This window comes from Mastomys coucha, unplaced genomic scaffold (assembly GCF_008632895.1).
Source record: "Mastomys coucha isolate ucsf_1 unplaced genomic scaffold, UCSF_Mcou_1 pScaffold14, whole genome shotgun sequence".
NCBI lineage: Eukaryota > Metazoa > Chordata > Mammalia > Rodentia > Muridae > Mastomys > Mastomys coucha.
The window spans coordinates 64,494,165-64,521,452 of NW_022196896.1; the positions used below are offsets into that span (position 1 = coordinate 64,494,165).

The 27,288-nt window shown below is 48.9% G+C and overlaps 3 protein-coding genes across 3 annotated transcripts in view; 2 read left to right on the plus strand and 1 right to left on the minus strand.

The window, feature by feature from the left end:
• Window positions 1-2,042: 2,042 nt before the first annotated feature.
• LOC116088312 (cytochrome c oxidase subunit 5B, mitochondrial) lies at window positions 2,043-3,984 on the plus strand. Its single transcript, XM_031367206.1, has 4 exons — window positions 2,043-2,314; window positions 2,835-2,908; window positions 3,083-3,182; window positions 3,795-3,984. Exons 1-4 carry the CDS (start codon window positions 2,212-2,214, stop codon window positions 3,905-3,907), a joined length of 390 nt encoding a protein of 129 aa, XP_031223066.1. The 5' UTR covers window positions 2,043-2,211; the 3' UTR covers window positions 3,908-3,984.
• A 4,771-nt stretch (window positions 3,985-8,755) lies between these two features.
• On the minus strand, window positions 8,756-21,011 carry Actr1b (actin related protein 1B). Its single transcript, XM_031367204.1, has 11 exons — window positions 20,821-21,011; window positions 19,189-19,253; window positions 17,848-17,923; window positions 13,219-13,344; window positions 12,843-12,967; window positions 12,468-12,684; window positions 12,070-12,162; window positions 11,792-11,966; window positions 11,175-11,236; window positions 10,977-11,017; window positions 8,756-10,819 (listed from the first exon to the last, which is right to left on the minus strand). Exons 1-11 carry the CDS (start codon window positions 20,866-20,868, stop codon window positions 10,717-10,719), a joined length of 1,131 nt encoding a protein of 376 aa, XP_031223064.1. The 5' UTR covers window positions 20,869-21,011; the 3' UTR covers window positions 8,756-10,716.
• A 3,221-nt stretch (window positions 21,012-24,232) lies between these two features.
• The window catches only part of CUNH2orf92 (chromosome unknown C2orf92 homolog), a 42,977-nt gene continuing 39,921 nt past the window's right edge, over window positions 24,233-27,288 (plus strand). The window contains exons 1-2 of the mRNA XM_031367205.1: window positions 24,233-24,414; window positions 26,599-26,661. Of these exons, the coding sequence (XP_031223065.1) occupies window positions 24,270-24,414; window positions 26,599-26,661 (208 nt within the window). The 5' untranslated portion in view covers window positions 24,233-24,269. The remainder of the gene's footprint in view (window positions 24,415-26,598; window positions 26,662-27,288) is intronic.

A 27,288-nucleotide genomic window follows, 5' to 3' on the forward strand; every position in this document is an offset into this window, starting at 1 on the left:
TGTTTGTTTGTTTGTTTGTTTGTTTTAAAACAATGTGATTTTGACAGCTGTGGTGGTTTGAATAAGAATGGCCCCCATGGGCTCATGTATTTGAAGGCTTAGTCATCAGGGAATGGCATTACTTGACAGAGATTAAGAACTATGGTCTTGTTGTTGTTGGAGGAAGTGTGTCACTGGAAGTCAGTGGTCAGAGACCCCAGTGTCTCTCACTTCCTTCTGCCTGTGGTTCTTGAGGTAGAATTCTAAAGTTTCTTCTCCAGCACCATGTCTGCCTGTGCACTGCCAGGCTTCCCTCCATGATGATAATGGACCAAACCTCTGAACTGTAAACCAGCCCCAATTAAATGCTTTTCTTCCTAAGTGTTGCTGTAGTCATGGTGTCTCTACCCTAACGGAGACATTTAGTCTTAGTTTTCCTGAGTGTTATCTAAAGGAGGAAAGATGGTGGAGCTCACTGATGGGGCTGGCTGGTTTAGTTTTTGTATTTGTTTTTTGATTTTCTCTTAATGCAGGTAACAACTCAATAATGGGTCCATTGGGGAAAGATGCCTTGAACTAAGGAATTATTTTTCCAGTTTAATCCAGATGATTGTAGTGGAGACAAGTAAGTAACAATGAAAACCATGCAAAGTGTAAGCCCATCTTCAAACAGAGTTAAGAAATTTGGTGCCAGGCTGGGCAGTGGTGGCACACACCTTTAATCCTAGCACTTGGGAGGCAGAGGCAGGCGGATGTCTGAGTTTGAGGCCAACCTGGTCTACAAAGTGAGTTCCAGGGCACCCAGGGCTACACAGAGAAACCCTGTCTCAAAAAACCAAAACAACAACAACAACAACAACAACAACAACAAAACCCACAAAAAAACAAAAAAGAAATTTGGTGCCTCAGTATAGACTTTTTTTTTTTTCTTGGTGAGGGCAGCCATGAAGACCAGGCTAGTTCCTCTGAAGGAAAGTTCCACCAGACCCTATTGAAAATAACCTACAAGAGGTAGATGGCAGCAGCCAGGAATTTAGTCCTTTGTAGTTTTCCTCAAATTGACCGTTTGGGGTCACAAGCCCTATAAATTATATATTTGGTTCAAGTGACAGAATTTACTAAAAGTCATCGGATATTATGTCAGGCCTCTGCAAGGTATTGAAGATTCCATCACTGGGACGCAATCAGGGAAGCATAGATACTGTACACGACTATAGTGTTTCAGGAATGTCCCACAACGAGAATAAAATGAAGAAGCCAGTGTTTGGAAGTCCACACGTGAACGCTCTGCTATGAGTTGTCAAGCTTTACCTGTGTGTAAGGGGGAGCAATGGAGGCTGTTTTCTGTCTAAATTAGAGACCTCTGGCCACAGTGTCTATTGTGTTTTCCACTTGCATTATTAACTTTCCTTCCTTCCCTCTTAGTATCCACATCGGTTCATAACCTCGTAGAGTGGCCACCAGGAGGTATCCTACATCCACGCCTCTAAAGCCCCTTCTGCCCCCCCCACCCCTCTCACCCCCGTCCCTGGGGCCAACACCATCACATCCCATAACGCTACTGTAGGAGGAAAATTGAGGGCGGTGCAACACCTTAATCCCAGCAGAGGTAACCAGATCTGAGAGCTCGAGTTCACTCTGATCTACATCGGGAGTTCCAGGTCAGCTAGGGCTACGTAGTTATACCGTGCTTAAAAAACAAAGCAAAGCAAAACATAACAAAACAAAACAGAGAGTGGAGCAAATTCTGACGGAGTGGGTCATCGCAACAATTTGGTAATGGCTAAAGCTCTGTCTGCAAACGCGAACCCGCGGCTAACAGGCATAACAAACATAACAGTCTTCCTGAGCTCACGCCTAAGATTGTATCATTCGTGGTGCAAGTCCCTGATTGTGGGGACTTCGGCTTCCACAGCACCTCCACTACTACAAGAACTCCTATGTCGCTGGGACACTGGGGCGCGAGCACGCAAGTGGAACGGCCAGGAACCCGAAAGCCGCTAGCGGTCACGGTGACTGACGCCACGCCCCCGAGGCGGTGGAAGTCTGCGCGGCGGGTGGGAGGAGGCGAGGCAGAGCTGCGCATGTGCAGCGTCCACTTTTAGCGCTGCTTCGGCTGGCCGGGGGCAGGAAGCGGAAGGCTGACCGGGCGTAGTTAGACGCTCACCAACGGAAGTCCCGCCTGTCTTGCTCAGCCTGTTCCCGGAAGTGCATCTGCTTGTTTCGGGCGAGATGGCTTCAAGGTTACTTCGCGGAGTGGGCGCTTTGGCGGCGCAGGCCGTGAGGGCCCACGGGCCCCGTGGCGCGGCCGCAACCCGATCCATGGCTTCTGGAGGTACGCGGTCAGCTGGGCGCGCCAGGCCGGTGTCCTTGGCCTCCGGGCTGGTTGGTGATGTGCGGTCGAGCGGGGTCGGCCATTAGAGCTCTCTCGAGCCCTGCTGACCACCTTAGGCTCCGGGAGCCGGCGCTCCGCCCGGTCTTGCTGTAATTTCGGCCGCCCACCCGATTGACCCCGCTTTCAAAGTGCCCTAACTGGAAGGTGCCTGGTGACCTTGGAAGACAGGGACTTGAAGAGATGAGAAAGCGCTGGACCGACATTCAAATCCCTTGCCTGCCTCCAGCAAATATAATCATGATTTGATTTTAGGGAAAGTCGAAAAACCAAGCTTCCGCGGTGGGAAGGGAAACCCGGCACGGCTTGGGAGTCATGCCTCAGTGGGCTTAGGGGACTGTGGAAATGGGTAGCTTGGGAACCCACCAAAGAAGCGTATAACGTCACCTTTCTCGTGTTGATCTTTTTAGTGTGTATTCATCGTGGTGTTATCAGTTGCCGTAATTCATTTTTCTTCTTTTAGGTGGTGTCCCTACTGATGAGGAGCAGGCTACCGGGCTGGAGAGGGAGATCATGATAGCAGCACAGAAGGGACTGGTGAGGAGAAACGCTGTGTCCTCTAGAGCCCTTGGGCTTGGATGGGATCAGAGGAGTGTCCTGTCAGCCAGCCTTTGGTCCTGACAACCCAGCTTGTAGGAACAGCCCCTTTGCAGTGTAGTGGCAAGGGTTATCCGTCATAATTAGCCAACAGTCAACTCTTGTCTCTTTCAGGACCCATACAATATGCTACCTCCAAAGGCAGCTTCGGGCACCAAGGAAGACCCTAATCTAGTCCCATCCATCAGTAACAAGAGAATAGTGGGCTGCATCTGTAAGTACCTTGTTTGTGTTTTCTGGCCTATTTATCTATAACCTGCTACACAGAATGTCTATAAATTGCTTCAGATACGTGTATATGACAAACTCTATGTGCATAAAAATATGTGTATAAATTGTTGTAAGGGTTCTTGATTGTCTTAAGTCTCAGTATTGCATGAGAAGCCACAGAAGTCAGATGTCCCTGGAGCTGTAGTTACAAGCAAGGTTGTGAGCCACTTGGTGTGGGTACTGGGAAGAGAACTCAGGTCCTGTGGAAGAGCAGTCCATGCTCTTAATTGCTGAACTATCTTTCTAGCCCAGATTATAAGCCAGGTACTGTTTGTTTCAGGCACTAGGGATACACAAGAGTACAGTTCCTGTTTTGGAATTCTCCATAGGGACTGGAATTGTTAGACCCTACAGTGACCCCATACAAGGTTTATCTTACTCACAGGTAAACTCAGCCCCATGTTTTCATTGGAAGGAGCGGAGCTTGGAGTGGTCCTTTAGTCAGCGGCAGCTTTGTTGCTGTGTCCGAAGAAGTGTCTGTAGGAAACAGATGAATGCTGAAAGCCTCCCTTTGTCCATGGACACTGGATGACTTTCAACCGTCTTTCCCTTTCAGGTGAAGAGGACAACTGTACGGTCATCTGGTTTTGGCTACACAAAGGCGAGAGTCAGCGATGCCCAAACTGTGGAACCCATTACAAGCTGGTGCCCCACCAAATGGCCCACTGAGTCCCTGTGTTAACTTTTCAGAATGTAAAGGAAAACTTCTCTCTAATAAAGACTAGCCATTGCACTGGCTCCTCCCATAGCTGGCTAGTCTTATTTCTGTAGTTTATATATATATATATATATATATATTGAGACCACCTATCTCTTGATACTGGCTTGACATCTACTTACTTAGAATCTAAAACCAGTATAGAGTTGTTCGAATTTTATTTTTAAAAAATTTTAAACTTTTTGTTGTTGTTTTTCAAGACAGGGTTTCTCTTTTCTCTGTGTAGCCTTGGCTGTCCTGGAACTCACTCTGTCGCAGGTTCCCTTGACCTCAGATCCTGAGTGCTGGGTTTAAAAACATCTGCCACCACGACCTGGCTAAAAATTCTTTTCAGTTTAACTTTTATATAATGATAGAGGTGGCAAAACCCAAGGGGGATTGTTAAAGGCCAGAGCAGTGGCGATATGCTGACCTTGCTCGGGTCTATATGGTTCTGTTTTGCTCCGCCAATGGTTAAATAGCTGGGCCATTCACTACTGAGCCACTCTAACCCTGACGCTGGACTTAGGGGAAGGACATTACAGAGTTCCAGTCTACTCTGTCCTCCATTGAGAACTGTCACTGATCTCTGCATCTGTCAATGGTTCCCTTAAGAGAGAGAGAATTAAGAAAGAGAGAAACACTAAGGTGGACACAATGTGTCATGGAAGTCTCAGTCACTTGAGAGTCTGCCCTGAGAAGATACCTGAGCCTAGGCAATATGGAACTTACTCTATAAAATAATAGTAATAATTTGAACTTACTGTTGGTATCTAGGTATTTACTAAATTTTTATGTGAGGAGGTTTTCTTTGGAAATATTCATGGAAATACAAATTAGGGAGGACAGCAACAGCTCGTCTTGGCCTGCAAGTTTATGATATGTTGGTGAAATTCTCAAAACAGATACCTGAGAAGTGGAAATACCTTCTCATTCTGTGTTGAAATTTTCCAGAGGTGACTTTGATTACTGTCTATTAAGTGGGTCACCATACATAGTTTCAGGATTGATTTCAGGGATAGAAAGCCAAGTGGCCCACCATCTCGGTGACCTGTTTGGAAGGTGTAGTCTAAACCTTTGCTCCCACCCAGCTGCGAGTGATCTCTGCTTCCAAGCACTCAGGCAGCGATGGCCACTTGAGGCCTTTCCTGTGGGAAGGGAATCCCACAGAGCTATTAAATCTTACTCTGCCAATCCCACTTGAAATGCTGATCCTCACTAGCTGTACTCTGAAGACTCCGTATACTGCTGGGAAGTGTTCCTGTCTGCAGCCTAGTACACTGCACTGTTTGTTTTACACGCTCTATCATGTTGTATAAAAAGATCTAGATCATTAGGTCAGTCTGTGTTCTCCCAGACCAAATCCCCCTCGCTGCTTTTCTTATAACAATTGTTACCTGCAGAAAGGAAAATCTCTAGGACATTTCCAGCTTTGGTATGCAGAATAATCCTCTCAAGGTGTCCACATCCTAACTCCCCCAAACCTGTATGTACTTTAGGTCATACAGCAAATAGGAATTAAGGTTGTGGATGGAATTGGGGTTGCTGACCTTAGAGCTAGGGACAGCTGGCTGGCTGGCCACCTCTTGCTTAGCTGCCCAGCTTGATGACTGAGTCCGATCCCTGGGACCCTCATGATGGAAGGAGGGAACCATTTCCTGTTGTCCTCTGTCCTCCACACACGCGCTAGGACGTACATGCAAAGGAATAAAGGAGCCAAGAAATGCAGATGGTCTCTGGAAGGCAGGCAAGAGTGATTTTCTAGTCTCCAGATATGAAGACCTATGGACACTATGATTTTAGCTCATAGAGACCCATGTTGAGCTGGTATGTAAGATAATAAAAATTTTATATCCTGTCACTACATTTGTGATTAACTTTTTATAGCAGCAATAAGAAACTAAAACAGACTAGTGAATCCTTGAGTCCATAGGCCTTTCATTTAGCTGCACTTTGGAATCACCCGAGATCTCCGGGTCTTAGGACCCAGGCCATCCATGTCATGGACACAGTCTCTGGGGGTGGGACTTGGGTAGCAGAGCTCTTGCTCCCCAGGTGCTTCTAGCCTTGCCTAGCCACATGGGCTTGAGTAGCTCCTGTACCTCACAGGAGCATTTGGGTTCTGAAGGAAATGCAATGTTGTGCATAGAAGAGAGCCTCATCTGAGCCTTTGGTTCTGTCTCCTGTCACCAAGGAAATATAAAGTCAAATTATCTTCAAGGTCAAGAATAAACATTTCCAGGACCACTTGCAAATTGCCAATCTGATGCTCCATCAGGTATGTATTTTTTTTTTCTTTTTTGTTTTGGATCTAAGTGGCTGGTGTGGAACTCCCTGTGTAAACCAGGCTGGCTCAAACCTGTCTGCCTCTGCTTCTTGAGTGCTGGAATTAAAGCTGCATGCCACCACTGGTGCAGCTTTTTGTTTTGGTTTTAATTTTTCTGTGTGCACAAATGCATGTGCATCATTTGTGGCCATATGGTCCATGGCACACATAGAGGTCAGGACAACATGGTGAGGTTGGCTCTGTCCTTCCATTGTGTATGGGATTTGGGGAGCTGACTCATGACACCAGGCTTGTGTGCTAAGTGCTTTTACCCACTGAGCGGTATCTTTAGCTCTTACACTACATCTTACAGACTCTTAATTCCTCCAGTATGACTATCAAAATTAGGAAAGTATAGTTTATATATTTGTCACCTAATCCTTAGGCATCAAGTTTTCCTAAATGTTCATTAGGAATGAACACTCAAAATGTTCATTTTGTATTTTTTATGATGCATTTGTGAGTGAAAAATGTATAGCCCAGCTACAAACTTCAGGTCTTTCTGCCTCAGCCTCCTAGTTGCTGGAATTACAGGTATGTGTCACCACATCCAGCTTTTCAGTCTTTCCCAGCAAGAAGGTCCAGTTCAGAGTCACATTTCCTTCCATTGTGATGCCTGGGGCAGTTCCTGTCTTATTCATTCTTTTTGACCTTGTCTATAGTTTTTAAATTTTAATAACCCAACTTCCATTTGTGCTGCTTATATACTTGTGGATGTGGAGCCATCTACTGGAACACAGGTCAAGTTAGCAGCAACTTAAACACTTAAACAACAGACTCTCTCCCACAGAAGCAATCAACTGCCCATAGTCCCTGAGTTAGGGGTGGGAATTCATGAACTTGTTTCCACGCCATGCTAGGCCGACTGGCTTGATCTTGTGCAGGCGTCCAGAGCTGCCATGAGTTCCCGGGTGCACTAGTCCTGCCTATCACAGCCAGAAGACAGTTTCACTCCATTCCCAACCCCTGGCTCTTACAAACTTTCTGCCTCTTCAGTGGTCTGAGTCTTGGGGAGGGAGCAGGAGGAGTACCATGGGTGTCTCTCTAGTAGCTGAGCTCTCTGAAGGGTCACGGAGTCTTTGAACTTTGACCAGTTTCGAGTTTGCAGTAAGGAGCACCCACTGTACAAACTAACTTCTCTGTTAAGGTCTGAGAGGTGCACTAATTAAATGAGAATTTAGAGGGGAGTTTGATACTGTCTTTTTAGCAGAATAATGGCCATAGGTTCACCCTGGGGGCAGTAAGCCTCCCCAGCCACCCATGCTTGGACAGATTTGCTGCTCCCAGCCATGTTTCTTCAATCAGTGGCTGGTCACTCCCTAGACTTTGGTGTCACAATTGCACCCATGGGCATCTCTTGTGGGCATCTCTTGCCGGGCCAGTCATTTCAGTTCACAGCTGGGTGAGACTTACCTCTTCCCCAACAGCAGCCTGCTAACACCTTGCACTGCTGAGTGAGCCAGCAGGGAGGAAGCTTCCGGTAGTTCCAGTGTAATTTTTACATGCCCTGTCACCAATGTGTGGGTATCCTTAGCAATAGGATTTCTTCCCATCAAATACTGGGGGCAACCAGAAGTAAGCCACAGCCTGTATTATTTTGAGAGTCCCCCAGACACAGGAATACAAGGGTAGGAAGTCTATACATGAAGGCATGCTTTCAAGTAAGTACTTTATTAACTGAGCCATCCCTTCAGCCCTTACTCAGTCACAGGGTTTCTCTGTGTAGCTCTGGCTGTCCTGGAAATCACTCTGTAGCCCAGGCTGGCCTTGAACTCAGAAATCTGCCTGCCTCTGCCTCCCTTGTGCACCACCACTGCCCAGCGACTCACAACTATTTTATTGTAATGCTTATATTACAGAGTGGAGTATGGAGGACTGCTTCAATCTGGCCCGTGTATTGCTTAGACACGTGAGCTCTTTACAATGCCATAAGACATAGTGGATCTTGTGTTTCCCCCTAGGGAACTGAAGCATAGTGCCTAAGAAGCCAAGGTCTGGACACTGCTCACTGTTTCTGGGATGCCACTAGTTGTAGGCCCTCACAGCAGACAGGTAGAAAACCTATGTATATATTCTAACCTAGTGCTTTCTTGCACACAGGTAAGTGTTCTTGTCAGCGTTAGAAGAGTAAAATTGGCTCATACCTGTAACTCAGTACATGAGGCTTAGTCCAGCTGCCTTCCTCAGCTGTAGCTCTATTACAGCAGACTACCCCTTACCAGGCCATCCTGGCCAGAGGGGTATGGGGGCTATGCAGGGCTTTATCTTAAAGATACAAGGGGCCATTCCTGTGAAAACAGCAGCTAGCAAGCAAACAGCACAGGATGGGTATGCTTAAGGTAGGGACGGAAAGACCACAAATGTGGCAGCCTGTGGTTCCTAGAAGTGATTTGGCCTGCATTACACCAGCTGGTATATTTTCCCAGGAACTGGAATTCTACTCAACAAAGAACTGGTGTTTCTTCCTCCCCCCACAGCTATATCTACTCATAAGGACTCATGAATATTTTATTGTATGGCTTATAACTCATTACAGGTTTGAGGTGGTTACCCACACAGTAGATTATGAGCAAACACACTGGGTGGGCAGGATGGAGCAGGGTCATGAGCTAGGCTGGGGCCCTAATAGGAAAGGATGGGTAGCAGAGGTACTGTAGACCAGAGACTCAGAGACTGACAAATGTGGGCATGAGGAGGAGGAGCTCAGCAGGAAAAGTTCCAAACACAGGTGGCTGGGAGCCAGTGAGGCCACAGAACCCTGCACAAGAGCTGGTTTGCAGGGTCCCTTAGCACAGGCTTCTGTGTAAACTTTGATGACACGCTATGACCACACGGCCGCACAGAATCCACTGCCTACACACATTCCTGATCAGTACTTTGGCCTACAGCTTTCAACACCTGGCTCTGGTCACTACTCTTCCATAGTGAAAATTTGTCACCTAGCACAGTTAACGTCCTTTCTTCAGACCCTCCATATGCTAGCCTATCTGACCTCTTTATGTCACTGTGCCACAGACAATTTCCCTTCCCAGCCTCACTGTCAAAGGACTCTCCCTAACCCCTGACTGACCGGGCTCTTACAAGGCAGTGTGCCCCACCTATTGGTGCAGCCCTAACCCCATCAGCCCAACACTGTTCCAAAATGGCTGGCATCTTTTGCCTCTAAGATGAACGCTTTGTATTTCGTTCTCCTCGGCCTCAAATACGTGTTGTGCAGTATGCACCAACATACTAACAAGCAAACTTCTCTACTTGCTGAGCTCTTGCTGCCTGCAGAACTCCTGCAGACTATGCTCTGCTTCTGTGGAGCCTGGTTCATTCCCAGGCTGCCCTTCCTTCTGGTCCTGCTGTAAGCTGCTAAGCCTGCATCACTGCCAGCGCCTGCACACCTGCGGAGGTGCTCCTAACACATGGGAGGCACACCCAGCAGCCCTAGCAGGTCACAGCAGGAGGGTACGAGGCCGCTCTCACCTGTCCTGTTGCCTCAGGCTCCTGAGCTCTGCCAGTGTCCTTTCTCTCCACACTCCCTGGGATGCGTGAGCAAACAAGAGCAGAGCCACAAGAATCAGAGCCACACACAGGGCCTTGTCCATAATTATTACTATAATGATTTATAAAAACAAGTATTTTTCAGGCAACTGTGTTAAATTACTGTTCAGATCTGGAGAGGGAGGGGAGGCCCTGGTCATGGTGAAGACCTTTCTTGAGGGAGGTGAGAACATGCCTACCCTTTGGGTCTGAGTTATGATTAAATGGCTTTCCCTCAGCAAATAAAGACCATTAACCCCTTCCTGTCCAGGGCACTGAGGGAAAAAGGAGGGAGTAGCAAATCAGTGTAGTGCTTTGAAAGAGTGGGGCAAACCATGAGCTGTGGCTGCCCATGGCTTTGATGCTCTGACTCTTGGCTACATTTCCTCAATGGGAATGGAGGACTGTTCTCTAGTCAGTCCTATGTAGAACATTTGCCTTGTCAGGCCTGAAAGAGGAGGCAGCATGAAATACCACTGTGCCTCATCACCCTGAAGGGAGCTCCTGGCTGTCCCTCCCTTCAGCCTACTCCAGAGATCCAGGGAGTCTAGCCCCAGTGGGAGCCTGTCAGAGCAAATGGAGCACATGAGTCTGGTCTTAGAGCTTCAAGGCCAGAGCAAGGAACCACAGGCCAAAGTGGCCCTGCTGAGAGGGTCACTCACACCAACTCAATGTTGGGTTCCTCAGTTCCTATGCTCCACCTTGGGACTGCCATCCATGCAGCTAAACATTACTCTTTGTGTGTCTGTGTGTCTGTTGAGCACAGGGGGAGGGGAGGGCTGCAGGTGACCATGACTGCACCACCTGCTCCGGGGTCAGGGCATGCAGGGGACCCTAATCTTAGAACATGAACCCAGACCAAAAGGGGTCAAGGGCTCTGGCTCCCCTTTCCTCCCTCTCTCCCAGTATGTCCACCCTCCGTAGGCATTAGAAGGTTTTGCGATGAATCGCACGGGAGCCATCTTCTTCATATTCCTTTTTGGATACCCACATCTTCTTGAAGGTGTCCAGTGAGGCGAGGATGGAGCCGCTGTGAGGGTGAAGAGACACCATTTGTTAGTTCCTGTGGGCTGGGCCAACTGCCATCCCTGGGTCCTCGGATCTCACTCTATTTTACTTGGGAAAGAAGCACACCAGTTCCCCTGGCCAGTCTCTCCCCAAGCCCTTCTCCTTGAGCCCAATCTCACCCGATCCATGTGGAGTACAGTCGTTCCTGAGGAGCAGAGATCTAGGAGCAAAGGATTGTATAAACATACAGCTGCCAACCTCGAACCCAAGGCATCAAGGCCATGAGTGGTCGGACACAGTGCCGAACTGGAAACAGGCTCAATAGGGGTCCCATCTCCTTACCCAGCACCCTCTGCCCCAGAGGTTCTCAGTCTTACCTTGATTTTAACATCCTTCGGGGCAAGCTTCTTTACTTCACTTAGTAACCTATCTCCAAAGCCTGTGGATACAAGGATGGCCAAGCCTGGACCACAGCCCACCTCCTTGCCATGGTGGCCTTTAGACCCTAGCTGTGGCTGTCCCTTTTCCTGCATGTCTTCCCATGGCTGAGGGGCCATGAGGTAGCACCCTGGCTGTGGGTGGGCAGAGCTTGCCCAGAGACTAACGTGGGATGTAATCTAAGGCCATGCAGCCCCACCTGACCCCGTGTCCTCACTGAGCACTGCAAAGTCATGGCTAAGGAAAACTTACTTCACTTTAGTGCCTGATTATTGTTCTGGTTCCTTTCTTTTCCTTTTTTTTTTAAAGGAGTGTCTCATCCCATGAAATCCAGGCTTGGCACTGAACTCATGATCTTCCTGCCTTAGAAATGACAGGCGTAAGCCCTCCTGCCTGGCAATGCAATAAGCTAAAAGCATCTACTATCAGACAACTCAGCTCACTGACAACCACCAAACACGTGATAGAAACGGCACACGGCTGGCTCCAGAGAGTGCTCTGAGGTGCCAGACATCCTGGACCTGTGGCCTTACCACCCCCCCACCCCCAACAGTACCTTTAAAGAGTGTTGAGCCCCCTGACAGTACGATATTGGAGAAGAGTGTCCGGCGGAGGTCCATGTCGGACTTGTGGATGGCGAAGGCCAGAACTTCATGGAGTCCCTCACTCTCATCCCCCACCAGGTCTGGCTGGAACAGCAGTTCAGGGGCTCGGAAGCGCGCAGGCCCCACCTGTGGAGAAGACGGCTGAGGCACAGGTTCTCCAGAGAAGCCAGCCCTTTCCCCATGACTGTCGGCGTTAGCTACGGCCCTAGAGTCAGGCCTGGTTACTTACGTCAAGCGTGCTGCCGTCTGGAAGGGTGTACTGCACCTTCTCAGTCTCTAGAGCCTCGTCCTTTTGTGGGTTGATGGACAGATAGCAAGCTCGCTGTATGGGCAGGGCAGACTCTTTAGTAGGCTGCAGCAGGGATACTAGTAGACAGAGCTTGCTTTCATGCCTTGGTCTCCCCAGCCCCAGCCACGCCCACGACCCGACCCATGCACTTTATCGTATCGCCAGCCCTGGCTAGGCCCCGCCTCCATGCTCTTTACCCACCCACCCCAGCCCCAGCCACCCCCACAACCCATCCTTTTTACCCCCAAACCTGGCTAGGCTCCGCCCCCATGCTCTTTGCCCCCATGCTCTTTACCACCCTCCCCGGCCACGCCCACAAACCCCATGCTCTTTTTCACCTCTTTGATGGTCCGGACAACCTCAAACTCAGCTGAGGTATGGAAGTCAGCCCCTTCCTTGCGCAGCAGCAGCCTCAGATATCGAGAGACGTCCCGGCCCGCAATGTCTACCCGCATGATGGAGTGTGGCATGGCAAAGCCCTCATAGATGGGGACAGCGTGAGTGACCCCGTCCCCCGAATCTAAAACCACTCCTGTGGTGCGTCCTGTTGCGTACCTGCCACCAGGTCAGTATTCTTTTACTTCAGCCACTGAGGTGAAAGGATCTCCTCAACCCCGCAAGGGACCCTGGGATATTATTTTTTACTAGTGTAGAAGGCATGGAGGGGACCAGGAGGCTGTGCCTCCCCGGACATCAGGGCTTAGGGCACTCACAGGCTGAGCACGGCCTGCATGGAGATAAACAGTGCAGGAACATTGAAGGTTTCAAAGAACACCTCTGCCGCTTTCTCTCGGTTCTTACTGGGGTTCAATGGGGCCTCCGTTAGAAGAACAGGATGCTGTGAGAGATGAGGGAGTCACACACGCAAAACAGGCTAGGCCCTGGAAGAGCTTTCCTGAGCTAAAACCACCACCTATCCCCCCCACCCCAGGACTCCATCTGAATCAGCTCTAAACCCCAAGCCCTGGAACATTTCGCCTGGCTATCACTGGGTGTACACACACACATACACACACCACACAGAACAGGAAGTTCTATCGATAGGTAGTCAGAAAGCTGGGAGCTTGGAGGGCAGGGTGAGTACCACACCTCCTCGGAGAAGGTCTGCAGCTGGTCCTTAGAGTAGACGTACTGCCAGATGCGCTCCATGTCATTCCAATCCCGTACCACACCGTGCTCCATGGGGTATCGGATGGTCAGCAGCCCCCGGTGCTCCTGGAGGACAGGGAGGAAGCCAGACATAGCACCTGACCCTCACTGCTGCATATCAAGAAGCTACCTCCTGCCTCTGTCTGCTATGTATCTCCCTGTTGTGTTCAGAGGCTCCCAGAGCTCACCGGGCTCAGCTCTCTCAGAACCAGGGAAAATGATGACATGCCTTATTGAATAGTCTTTTGAGCCAAACAGCAGCCATTTTCATCAGATCAGCTGTGCCTGCTGGCAAGACACCAGGTGAAGGCTAACTGAAGGGGCACTCCATCACTCACAATGGGTAGAAATTTTCCAGGTACTTCAGACTTCCCTATAATGTAAGTAGCCCCTCATCCACACACTTAGTAAGCCCAATAACCTCACTGTTTGCTGTAGTAAGAGTTTGGGTTTCTTAAAAACCCAGTTACATGAATATGTTTTTGTTTTAATCCCAGGTGTGGGATGAGATGCTGCTTCATGGCAGGTGATTATGATTTGTCTCGTGCACTAGCAGGGGTGTGACTTTGCCAACTGCAGATAGTTTAATTCTGGGAACTCTAAAGAAGGCATAAATACCAGAACCCCAAGAGGGATGGGGGTCCCTCTGAAGAAGGTGGCTCCCCTGCCCCCAACCCTGGTTGTTGTTGTTTGAAGCTGACGATGAAGATTGGACACACCCTAGGAACTCAGTGTTCCTGATCAGCAGGAAGTAGTTTAAAGAGGTCTACACTCAGTTTTCCTCTAACCTCCCTTCTCTCCTACCTAGTGTTGAGGGGCTCTGTCTCTGAAGCCCTGAGGGAAGTTGCTTGTGTGAAGGAGGTACTGCAATGCATATACACATGGCTAGAACCCTCCCTGTTAGCTTGGGATTTAGATAGAAAGGTGGAAAAAGGGAGAGGGTGGCGTTGGCTTAATTTTTCTTATAGGAAGGGGACCAAAATGTACACAACTCAGATCTGTGTGAAGGCCCTTGCTGAGGTCCAGGTTTTGGAACCAGTGGGAAGCACTGGGTTAATGAAAATGGGGTAAAGAACTAAGAGGTGGTGTTCAGCATTCCAGTTACTGCACAAGACAGGATGGCGGTTTACCAGGGGTTAGAAGGAAGCTGACTCAGCAGGGACCCTGGGATAGGGATGGCGCTTCAGTGGTGGTCATGGCTCATTATGCCAGCTGCTGGTGGAGGTGGCTTTTGGGAGGGGGTAGAGATCATAACAGCCACTTCCCTAATGAGGTAGCCAGGGATACCTGTAGGTGTGGTCCAGATAAAGGCCATCCTGTCTTGTCCAGGGGACAGGAAGCCCCATGCTGAAGTAGGAATTTATTGGCTCTCCAATTATATGGACCACGTGTGGTGGCAAACATTTTCCCCCCCGAGACAGGGTTTCTCTGTGTAGCCCTGGCTGTCCTGGAACTCACTCTGTAGACCAGGCTGACCTTGAACTCAGAAATCCACCTGCCTCTGCCTCCCAAGTGCTGGGATTAAAGGTGTGTGCCACCACTGCCCAGCTGCCACCACTCAGAAGGCAGAGACAGGTCAATCCTTATGTGTTTGAGGCCAGCCTGGTCTACAGAGCCAGTAGTTCCAGGACAGTCAGGGTTACAGAGAAAGACCCTGTTTCATCCCCCTACCCTAAAATATCTCAAAACTATTTGGGCTTGGGAAGGTGCTGGAAGTAGATGTTTCTTGGTTCCTGGTAGCCCCCAAGAATATCAAAGGCAACGAGTCTCAGGTGATGGAAATGGGCTAGAGCAGTGCAGGTGAAAAGAATTAAGTCTGACCAGAGCTGGGCAACCTTCCTCCCCTGAGCGTGCTCTCAAGTACTTTTAGCAGTCTAGTGTGGCAAATGGAGAGGCATCACCTGGCTGTAGTGGCACTGTAATGCCAACCAAGAATGTACCAATCTCAAGAAGGTGCAGCCTGACTTCGAGGTGGGCGGCCAAAACGAATCTGTTCCCCTGGCCCTAGGTCTGGTCAGCTTGTGCCACCTGAGCCACAAAGTTCATCAACAACAAGAAAATGCATCAAGGACCCATGAAAGTGCCCCGGATGAGGAAGCCAGACAACTGGTACAAACAGATGGAATCTCTTGATGCTGTGCTGGACCTCGCTGATGTTTTATGTTAGTATCTCCTCTGCTTGGATTTCTGAGAACTGATACTGCCTGGAATGCACTGTGGAAGCACTTTAAGGTTATCACTGCACAACACTATTTGTAATGGGATGGAGACCTAGGTGCTTGTGTTGTTGTCCTGAGCATCCCCGGTAAGGGGTTTAACTATACAGAAGACATAATGCTAGCCTGTGTGCTTTGCAGGTTTGGAAGCCCACCTGAAAAACATGCCAGTGCATCTAGAAGGAGCACGGATGGGAAGGAAGTTGGTTCATAGGGAGCTCGGGGACCTAGTACAACTATGGAATTCTCAGGGGCTTTATGGTTGGGTGATTCACAGATGATAGCCACTGTGCTGGCTAGTCTTATGTCTTCTTGACACAAGCACTAGATTTATTTGAAAGGAGGGGGCCTCAATTGAGAAAATGCCAGCATGAGATCAGCTAGCTGTAAGACATTTTCTTAATTAGTGATTGATGGGGGCTGGTAGTCCTGGGTTCTATAAGAAAGCAGGCTGAGCAAGTCATGTGGATCAAGTCAGTAAGCAGCACTCCTCTATGGCCTCTGCATCAGCTCCTGCCTCCAGGTTCCTGCCCTGACTTCTCTGACAAGAACAGCAATGTGGAAGTGTGAGCTGAATAATCCTTTCCTCCCCAGCTTGCTTCTTGGTCCTGGTGTTTCGTCACAGAAATAGAAACCCTAAAGGTAACTGAGAATTCTGCAACAAATGGATGTAATAGCTAAGGAGTGAATGCAGGACACCCTCTAGGTGGAAATCGATGTCTGGAGGCTCTGAGCCTATAAATCCCAGTGCTAGGGGTCAGTTGACCACAGAGGCCCAACAAGCCTGCTAACAATAAAGGGTACTATCACGATGTTGGTCATGTACCAAAACTAGATGGTAAGGCCTTACTGGCTGAAGTCCTTGCATGTTTCAGTTGCAGGACCTGGAAAAATCCAGCTGAGACTAAGGGGAAGTGTTCCCCTGCCACTCGTTAAGCTTTTATAGCCCTGGAGGGTGCTATGGAAGCTGCTGAGAGAATTATAGCCCAAAGTCCTACCTGGTGGCAGCCTTTGCATGCTACACCATGGAAGTGCCCATTAGTGAGCTATGGACAAAGTGTTATAGATACAACCAACCTTCTGATTAGACTTAAGGCCGGCTCCACAGGTGGGAATTTTCATCTGCTACTGTGAGCTCAGACAGAAATGCTCCCCGGATGGGGAAAGTCACAGGCCCTAACCAGGAAACAACTGTGATCATTAGATGAACGTGATGCACCTGGCTAAAGTGCCTTCCAAATATCCGTGTTTACACACTTGAGTTCTTACTGTTGTTAGCTTCCACTGCGTGTCTTTGTTTCCTCTTTCTCCCCTTTTCTTACCAGTAAGACTATAGACATGGAGAGATGGTCAAGCTGAAGGCTTGGTACCCACTCCAAGGCCGGGGGAACATTGCTGAAGGGAGTGTGTGTGTATGTGTGTGTGTGTGTGTGTAAAGCCTGTAAGAGCTGAAAGAAGGGATACAGTGTTACAGAATGCAATTCTCCAAGCAAAAGTGGGAGCCATTTTCACCAGGTCAGCTGGACCTGCTTGCAAGAATCCCTTTGAGCAGCCCTGCTGAGGTTCCCTTAGGAGAGGGTATGGGGAGGGTCACTGGACTCCCAGTCATTGATGGGCAGTTTTACCCTGCCTGCATATGGTTTCAGGGTCTTGAGAAGAGCTAGTGTACATAGGCTGGGGAACTCTGACCTCTTGGCCTAGCTTTCCACCTGCCCTCAGGTGTCCTTCTAGGGAACACTTAGCTTCTTGTACAACAGTAGCTGACTTTCATTTCTCACGGCCTCTTGTGTGCCCTTTTATTTAGGCCTTCCCAGGTGCCTACCTGGTACTTGCCTGTGTTCGGCTGGCCCTTCCCCCACACCCTATACTGGCTCCCTCAGAGTCTGGTTTCGTGTGCAATCCCCAGGTAGGCCATCCTAGCCAGAATAAGAAATGGGCCCCAGCCTTCCTCAGAGCAGGTAATTGGTCCATCACACCTAGGTGATTCTAATTCTTAACTCACTTTTGGGGGTGGCTGAAGATGACTTTGAACTTCTGATCTTCCTGCCTCCACCCCTCCCAAGTGCTGTGACCTTAGTCAGTTCTTTCTCCTATAGTTTCCAGTTTCTGAAAGTGGATACGAGGTCAAACCAGGAGTTCCTCAGGAATGTCCGTTCACTGGCATTATACAGCAGTGGGTGGGTAGGTAAGGGGGAGGGGGGCTTGCCTACACACACACACACACACACACACACACACACACACTCTGAACTGACAGTGAGAGACCCAAGAAGGCACAGAAATCCTAGAACAGGTTGCTCTGATCACCAGCCAGCTCTCCTGTGACTGACGAACTCAACTTAGGGACAGTTACCTCTGCTTTCGGTCCAATGAACAGGTCCCCCTCCAGGGCTCCAGCCATAACCCGCATGTGCTTTGGCCTTCCGACACTGCAAGGTCAGAGAAGGTCAGTGAGTTGGGCAGGTGCATGGCTGAACCTGTGTCCAGGAAAACTGTAGTCCAACCACAGAGGTCTATAGGGTGGCCATGCACTGAGCACTAGGAAGTGGCTCAGGGCAAAGGTCAGAGCCTAGACCTACGGGAGTGGGACAGCAGCCTGGGTCTTAGGCAGTTTGGGGTCTGAAGGAACATGCCTCTCCCCAGGGAGGGCTGAGTGTGAATGACAGGATCCTGTCATGCCCTGGCTCTAGCAAGGTCACACTGACTGAGCCCACCCACCCTCTTGTCTGCTGATGGATGGAAGACAGCCCTAGAATTCTGTGGTGGCTTCCTGGTATATCCCTCCCACAGTGGCCACTCTTCCTCCCACTACCAGGGCTTCCAGAATAGACATTCAGTTCTTGGCAAGCATGTATGTGATGAGTTACCATTCTAAATTGTGACCCACATTCCCCACAGACTGCCAACAGCCTTCTCTGACACCCACCCAGAGTTTGGGATGGAAAGCTGAAGCCCTCTGTGAGCCCAGGCTAGCCTTTTCCCCAGACAAGCCTGTAGCTCTTAAAGTCACTCCAGGTTTCCAGGTCTGATCTGCAGGCCACTGACAGACCCTTCAAGCTCTGAGAAATGCTTCAAGGGGAACCTTGCCAATGGGCAGGTAGGGCCCAGACGCTCCAGGCGCTCCATGCGCTTTGGGACAGAACCACCCTGTTACCATTGGCACTATCTGCGGTGTGTGGAGAGGGCTGGGTAGGAACAGTTCCTAGATGCTATACATAACTGAGCCCTGATGAAAACATTTCTGGAGGTGGGGTGTATAGCTTAGAATGTGTGCTTAGCTTTCTGGAGGCTAAGGGTTCATCCAAACGCCACAATAATCAGAAGAAAACTTTCTAGGGAGGAAGGGGTGGCTGTGTACCTGCCCCCTCCCCCAACTCTCTGAGGGAGTTGAGCTCTTTCCCTGGAGGCCCTCTTTTATTCCTGCTCCCGCCTTCACCACACCCCATCCCCAGGGCAATGCTGGCTGCTGTTCCTATCAGGCTCCGCCAGAAACAAAGGCAAGAGACTCTGAAGAGGAAAGCCAGCAGTTAGTTACTCTCTCAGGGTCACCTCCACCAATCTGGTGTCTCCTCTTCCAGGTAGAGGAGGGACTTGCCTTCCAAGAAGGAAGCTGTAACAGCACAGGGGCCAGTTCTTCCCCAAAGCAAATCGGGGGCTGGGGGAGCTGCTGTCCACCCCCTCCCGGGATACTTACTAGTTTGGGAAACAGTACTTAGGAATCTGGTCTCCTGCAAAGCCAGCCTTGATCACCCCTGAACCCTGCAGAGAAAAGAGCAATGTTTAGCTCTTGCCAACGACTCCAGATGCACTCAGGGTCCCCCCAAGTGGAGAGAGCTGGCAGTTCTACCAAGGCCGGGCAGGGAGGAAGCTGGAGACCTGACCTAGAGAAGGAGATCTCTTACAAGCACTAGCAGATCAAAACTAGGCTGCATTTCCTATCCTAGGGATTTTTATTTGGCAGAGAGGTGTGGGGACTCAAGGGGGGAGATGAGAAGAGCTGTCAGGGGCATCTGGTGGGTGGAGGTTATCAGCAATGACCGGCCCCAGATGGGTTATCAGTGAGGGGAAACCACACATCTCCTCTGTGAATGTTATGGCTAGTACGTATATGGAGAGGAATACAGCTACACTCTATAGATAGCTAGATGCTACGCCTCAGCCTTACTCTATTCAAGAATCCTTGCCTTCACTGCCAGACAGAGACCACATACTGGGTCCATGGAGGGGAACCACTCCAAGTACCTTTCTTGGATAGTAAGAGGACAGGCAGTCCCTGTCCATGCTGGAAGCTGGACCTAGGCTTTCAACATGAACTCGGCACACCTTCCACTCAGTAAAGGAGTCACCTAACCTTTGCCTACCAGTCTCTATCAGAGCCGAAATAAACATGCCCAAGTTACAAGACAGGGGCTCCAAACCCAAACTGGGCCAGGCAGGTGCCTCTGAACTCATAAGCTTGTTGGCCACCAAACAGGTAGGTAGCCTGATGTGCACTGTAGCCTGCCCCGAGCACACCCCCCAAGTCCAGGACTAGCCTCCCGGATAAACAAGTTATGATTTAAGGGAGCCCACATGGGTGCTCCAAAAAAAGGCCGCAAAGGGATTCCATCAGGGGCTCACGTGGGAAGGAGTCAGTTCCCAGAAAGAGAAGTGTGTCACCGTCAAAAGCTCCAAGGCCTACACACACCAGAGGCATCAGCTCTGGGCACAGCCACAGAAAAACCCCCGCCACGTCAAGGCCTCTGAGGCTAGACAGCTCCTAGGGCCACAGAAAGCAAGCAGAGCCCAGGCTGGAAGACCAAGCCCCGGGAAGCAGGACGTCTTTTCTTTCAGGCTTGCAAACTACCACACCAAACTGCTCCATCCCGGGGAAAGTGGCTCTGCACTCCCCGAAAGAATCATTTGGAATGAGGAGGTTAAAGCGGCAAAGAGGCCGCCAGGTGGTGGCTGCTGGAAATTAACGTGCAGTGAGTGTTTGCTTCTGGGTGCAGCCCCTTGGGAAGTGTTGTAAAGATCCCCAGGCCCTCCAAGAGAGAAAGCCAGCAGGGTGTAAGAGGTCAAATGTCAGCGACCAGAGCTGAACACCAAGCAAAGGGCCAGGAGTCTTAACTTGCCCAGTGCTTCCACCCCAGACAGACGCGTTCACCGGCCTAGAATACCAAGGACCGCCTGGCTGTGTCCAGCTGTCCTGCATAACCTGGGCTCCAAGGGAGGTGCTCCAGAGGCCCACCCCTGGCCCCACCGGCGTGTGCCACCGCACGCCGCCGCCTGCCTGCGACCCCGCGGCGGGTCACAGCCCTCTCCCCACCCCCGCTGCCGGCCTCACATTGTCGATGACCACGGGCTGGTTAGCGATGATGTCGTAGGACTCCATGGCCCGGCCGAGCCGGCCCTGCCCAGCAGGCTGGCTGCAGGAGGACCGGCGGGCTACAAGGCTCGCGGGGAGACCTGGACCGACAGGACTCCAGACACCGCGCCGCTCCCCTCCCCCAGTGCGCTGCCTACGCGAACGCTGCCCCACGGCCAATCACAGGTGCCAGTTGACCTGATTGACGGCCGGCGCCGGGGCGGGGTTGCTGGGGGCAGTGGGAGGAGCCTTTTGGAGCCGGCTAACCAATTGAAGCTTCCCGGAAGGACGGCCGGGCGGTGCCAAGGTAGGCTGCGCAGCGTCCGTAAGATGATGTCATGGCTGGGTTCTTAAAGGGGGCAGGAGTTAAAAGGAGGTGCTGGGTCTATTGAAGTTAGGAAGTCTTTTGAGTTCACCTACTGGAAGGTCTTTCTTTTGATGAGACACGTGTGAGCACTCCTCTTAGGAAGTCAGCTCTGATTATTTCAATGGGAGAGTCAGTTTAGTTAGATTTATTCATCTTTGTGGTTTTTAGAGGTAGGATCTCTGTGAAACCGAGCCTGGCCTTGAACTTGTGATCCTCCTGCCTCACAAATGCTGGAATTACAGGCATGTGCTACCATACCAAGCAACAGTTTTGGATTTAATTCAAACCCTAGGTGAATAATTTCTTTTGTATTTTATTTTAAAAGTATCACAGATTTGCATTTAGACCTATGTTTAATTTGAGTTAGTTTTTATACATGTATCAAGTAAGCATTGGGGCATTTATCACTAAGGCTGCCTACCTGGGGTTTGATCCCAGAGACCTACATGGTAGAAGAGAACTGGCTTCCACAAGTCTAACTGCTACAAGTCCACCATGGAATGTGTACAACCACATACACATACTCGAAAACTAAATAATGTAAAAAAAAAAAAAAAAGCGGGGGGCTGGCAGGGAGAAACTGGGTGTGGTGCTGACACATGTCTTTATTCCTAGTAATAGGGAGGCAGAGGCAGGCCAATTTCTGAGTTCCAGAGGTTGGCAGAGGCTGCATAGTGTGATCCTGCCTCAAAACATTTTATATATAATTTATATTTACATAAATTTATGTGAGAGTATATGTGTGTGTGTGTGTGAGAGAGAGAGAGAGAGAGAGAGGGAGAGAGAGAGAGGGAGAGAGAGAGAGTATAATTTTTGTCAAATTGCCTTGGTGCCTATGTCAATAGTTGATATTTTCTGTCTATCTTCTATTCTGTTTCACTGGTCCATTAGCCAATAGCACATAGACTTGAGGTGTCAGTTTTATGTTGTTTGGCCCAACATCAGAGAAAATCATCTTGAGAGAGGTCATACCTCTTAACTGTTGAGAGAGTTCACTAATGAAGTTACCTAGATCTTGAGTTTTCTTTGTGGGAAGATTATAATATATAAATTAAGTGTTTTTAAAAAAAGAGATGTAGACTGGTTCTGACGATGGTGGCAGCTTCCCCTTCCCATCCTCCCCTTCCCATCCTCCCTTGGGGTGCTGAACATGGAACTTGCACCTAGACAAGTTTTCTACCAATGAACCATACTTGTCTTCCTATATCTTCTTGAGTTACATTGTTGTGTTTCTTTGTATGTCATGGAATTTGTCAGCATTAGGTAAATTTAATGGGCAAAAAGTTGTCTATAATGTATCCAGCATGGAAAGAGAAATTTTAAAAGTAGTTTTCTTTTTTCTTTTTTGGTTTTTCAAGACAGAGTTTCTCTGTATAGCACTGGCTGTCCTGGAATTCACTCTGTAGACTAGGCTGACCTCGAACTCAGAAATCTGCCTGCTTCTGCCTCCCAAGTGCTGGGATTATAGGCATGCGCCACTACTGCCCAGCAAAAGTAGTTTTCTTTTAAACATTTTTTAATTTTATTTTTTTGAGAATTTCATATGTGAGTATTGTGTTTATATCAACCCCCACCCCTCTATTTCCTCAAACCCTGTCACTTCCTCCCACTCCTGAAGTTCATAGCCTATTATTATTTAAGTATAATTGATGTATATGTGTTTAAGTACAGTTATTTAGTGAGATAATCTAGTGTTGCTCATATGTATTTAGGACTGACCTCTTGGGACTGGATAGCCTATCAGGACCTTGACCCAGAGAAGACTGTCTCTCTCCCAGTGACCGTTAATTGCTTGTAGAGATGGTCTTGTTAAACATGAGTTTCTAATTTAAACTCAAACTAGTATTCCGTAATTATGCCTCACATACGCCAAGATTACTCTACTATTGTAAACATTGTTCTTATTAAAAATTCTTCTCAGCTGGGCAGTAGTGACTCATGCCTTTAGTTCCAGCACTAGGGAGACAGAAGCAGACAGGTCTCTGAGTTTTAGGCCAGCCTGGTCAACTTTGGTTTACTTTGACTCCTTCTTTCAGTGGTTTCAGTACATGAACCCAGTGAGGCAAAGCATCATGGTGGAGTAGGGGTGCTTGGCGGAACAAGCTGCTCCCCTTATGATGGTCAAGAAGCAAGATGGGGCAGGGTCCCAGTATTCCCTTGTTTGGTTACTGTTCTATTGCTGTGAAGAGACACCATGACCATGGCAACTCTTATTTTAAAAAAGCATTTGAGGCTTGCTTATAGTGTCAGAGTTTTAGTCCATTATCATGGTTGGAAGCAGGGCAGCACACAGGTAGACATGGCGCTGGAGAAGTAGCTAGATGTTCTTATGGATCTGAAGGCAGCAGGAAGAGCAGAGAGACACTGGGCCTGGCTTGGGCTTTTGAAACCTCAAAGCTCCACCACCCAGTGACACACTTCCTCCAACAAGGCCACACCTCTTCAGTCCTTCTCAAGCAGTGCCACTCCCTGATAACTAAGCATTCACATATCGTGAGCCCATGGAGGCCATTCTTATTCAGACCACCACATCCCTGACACAGCTCATCTCTGGTAATCTTCCAGTTAAGTCCTGCCTCCTTAAAGGGTCTATTGTCTTCACGGGCTAGTGACCAGATCTTTAATATCTGGCCCATCCAGATCTAATCTATAGTGAGAACACTTTACTAATGTGATCCCTTTTTGTTTTCTTGGTGCTGAGACTCCACCTCAGGGCCTCACATGTGCCAAGCAAGTCCTTTACCACTGAGGTACAACCTCTCCTGTCCCTCCTGTTAATATGCTATGTTGACCAATACAGTTTATCTTGTGGCTCTAGCTCCAGTTGGCTTCAGTGGCCACAGTTGAGTTTTGTTCCGTATATCCTAAGAGTCCTGTTGATACATTCCCATCGTTAGGTTGCAGGGCATGCAGGATTGACCAGACCTCAGAGAGCTGAGACAGTGAACAAAGAGCCTGAGGGCCACAAGTGTCCCTCTTGGTCCCTGACTACAGACTCGCCCCTTCCCAGTGTGACCTCACAGAACACTGGTTCCACAGCATCCTGGAACTCAGGGTTGTCATGTCTTCAAGCAATCCAGGAGAATGGCTCCTCCCTGATGGCATGCTGGTTGTGGCAAAAATGAGCGACACTGTGTTCTTCTCCTTTGTTGTCTTCCTGGGCAGCCATTGGGGTTGGATAGCGCTGTCTATCCCTGTGACTGAAGGTATCATCACAAGTATATTGTCATGGCAACTGGAGGGATGGAAGACTCCCAGGGAGCTTCAGCCAGGCTGGCTGGTGGGCCCTCCTCCTGTCTGTCCTACTTCCTTTACCTGAGCTTATCTACCTGCGACACACTCTCAAATTCTAGAGCTTCATAAAACTATTCTACATTTAGAAATGTCAATCCTTTATTGAAAAATGTTTTCAAACATCTCACAAGAGGACCAATCAATAGAGAGAACAGCTTATCCACAAGCTTCTCAATCTTATCCACACATACATATTTTAAACTTAGTATACACTAAGCCAAGAGTTAGCGGGCACATACCTTTGATCCCAGCCCTCAGGCGGGAGGCAGAAGCAGTCAGAACTCTGTGAGTTGGAGGCCAGCCTGGTTTATATAGTGAGCTTCAGGACAGCCAGGGCTACGTAGAGTATATACTGATGATATATAACAGGCTATGACATTTTTGTACTTGTGTGTAGTGTATTTATGTAAATTCACCTGTCACCTCTTGTTCCCACCCCACTCTACCCGGTGGGGTAGGAGAGAATAGCTGGGTAGCTGAGCAGTTCTTACATGCCAGGTTGCCTTGCACCTGGTGTGTGGAGATGCAAACTGTTGCTAGGTAGCTGTTGGGCGGAGCCTAGAGGAATCGCCAACACCCACTTGCCCCATCTTTTAAGTCTACTTGCTCTCTTAATAAAGGCCCAAAGCGTGGATAGTGACGCAGTTCATTTAAACAGGCCAGAGAAAAGAAATGAATCACTTCTTTTAAGTGACAAGACAAATGTTCTTGACTCTAGGAAGAGAACTGAAGGTTGCGGTTGATAAGATGTGTAGTTGGGACTGAACTCAGACTGTGAACACGGGCTTTACTAACCCTAGGTCTCAGCCCCAGAGTGAATTTCCTATTCAAACAATTGAAGAAGGCAGACTGTTGGAATGACCCACAAATGTTGTATTTACTGGCTATGAAAGAGTGTGTCCGGGCTGGAGAGATAGCTTAGCAGTTAAAAAAGCACTGACTGCTCTTCCAAAGATCCTGAGTTCAAATCCCAGCAACCACATGGTGGCTCACAATCATTCATAATGACATCTATGAGATCTGACACCCTTTTTTGGTGTGTCTTAAGACAGCTACAGTGTACTTACATATAATAATAAATAAATCTTTTTGTTTGTTTGTTTTTTCTTTTTCGAGACAGGGTTTCTCTGTGTAGCCCTGGCTGTCCTGGAACTCACTCTGTAGACCAGGCTGTCCTCAAACTCAGAAATCTGCCTGCCTCTGCCCCCAAGTGTTGGGATTAAAGGCGTGCGCCACCACCACCCGGCAGTAATAAATAAATCTTAAGAAAGAAAGAAAGAAAAAGAGTGTGTCTATGTGTTCTCAGTTGTTAATGGCTGGGCGGTGTAAAGCTAGCAGGATGTGTAAATGTTAGCTCCCTCACCTGCTCAAAAAGAAAGGCAAGTTGCAATGGGGAAGGTCAGGGTGGCCAACTGGATGACTAAAGAGTGTGGCTTTTTGTATAATAAAAGCTGATTGCTGGAATTGGGGCAGAAGGATGGACAGAATGACCAGGGGGAAACAGACACAGGAGGACAGAAGGGAGACTCGACCTGAGCAGGGAAGAGAGCACAGAGAGTCATGTGGAGACAGGCAACTTCAGGGAAATCGGTTCAAGTTAGATAGGCGAAGAGATTGCCCAGGCAAACAGGCCAACAACTTTATAGTAGACATCTCCATGTCTTTATCATTGAACCACAATTGCAATCCTCAAAAGCCCCACAGTAGCAAATAAAATTAGTGCCTTTTGGTATTCTACCATGGATAGCAAAAGTTACGGTCACCAAGCATAAGTGACAGCTAAAGTGGAAAAGATAGTACATGTACATATGAGAGAAAACATACATGGGCTTTAATACTATGCACAGGCTCAGGTGTCCACTGGGGTCTTAGAATGTATCCTGCAGGTAGAGGTGATACACCTCTACACTTACGTATTTTTGACACAGGCTTGTGAAATCCAAGCTGGCCTTGAACTCGCTCTATAGGCAAGGTTGGCCAAGAACTCCTGGTCCTGGCCTCATTTCCTCCGAAAATACTAGGATCACAGGTGTGCACCGTCATGCTTGCCTGGCCAGTGAAAGACGTAATCACAGGGAATCTTGTTTCTCCTACAGGTGTGGAGAACAATTTTTCCTCAAGTTCAAAGCATCTCAAAGAAGATATGGATAGACTATTTGGTAAGTAGTCTCCTGTGGAGCCCGAGGCTGGATTTGAAGAAGTCACCTCTTCCTAGTGGTTTGGGTAGGAGGGAAGGAGAACATTCTACTTAGTGGCTACGAAGAAGTTCCTCTAAGCATCTAAGTACTCCAGAATTAAGCAAATGGGGCAATAAACCAAACCTTTGTAAGATCTCTCCTTCTCAAAATGGGGGCAGGTGGCGGGGTCAGTACAATCATCCAGAAGTTCACTGAAGCCATGAGCCACCTCAGCCCACCATATCACTCCTGCCTGGGTGATTTCAGCTTAGCAGACAGCATGAGGCCCCAGGCTGAGCTGGGACCCACCTGGGGGACATTAAAAGACCCTTCTTTGCATCCTCAGTATTAGATTCAGTAGAGGGCTATTTTTATAGCGCTGTGGGTCAAATCCAGAGCCTCATGCTTGCTACCACTGAACTGCAGCCCCAGTCCTGTCAGGTTTATGTGTTTGTTGTTTTTGTTTCAAGACAGGGTCTCACTGTATAGCCTTGGCTGACCTCCCACTCACAGACCCATCTGCCCCTGCCTCCCGGCTGCTGGGATCAAAGATGTACATCAGGGCTGGCAAGATGGCTCAGTGGGTAAGAGCACTCACTGACTGCTCTT

Bases quoted from the DNA above. Each gene is read 5' to 3' on its own strand.
- Actr1b (XM_031367204.1), bottom strand. From the start codon at position 20,868: ATGGAGTCCTACGACATCATCGCTAACCAGCCCGTGGTCATCGACAAT. The intron at 11,967-12,069 runs GTAAGTAACCAG...TCTTCTCCACAG, and splicing joins CAGACGGCAGCACGCTTGAC to GTGGGGCCTGCGCGCTTCCG. The intron at 10,820-10,976 runs GTGAGATTGGGC...TCACCCTCACAG, and splicing joins CTGTACTCCACATGGATCGG to CGGCTCCATCCTCGCCTCAC.
- LOC116088312 (XM_031367206.1), top strand. From the start codon at position 2,212: ATGGCTTCAAGGTTACTTCGCGGAGTGGGCGCTTTGGCGGCGCAGGCC. The intron at 2,315-2,834 runs GTACGCGGTCAG...TTCTTCTTTTAG, and splicing joins CCGATCCATGGCTTCTGGAG to GTGGTGTCCCTACTGATGAG. The intron at 3,183-3,794 runs GTAAGTACCTTG...TTTCCCTTTCAG, and splicing joins GAGAATAGTGGGCTGCATCT to GTGAAGAGGACAACTGTACG.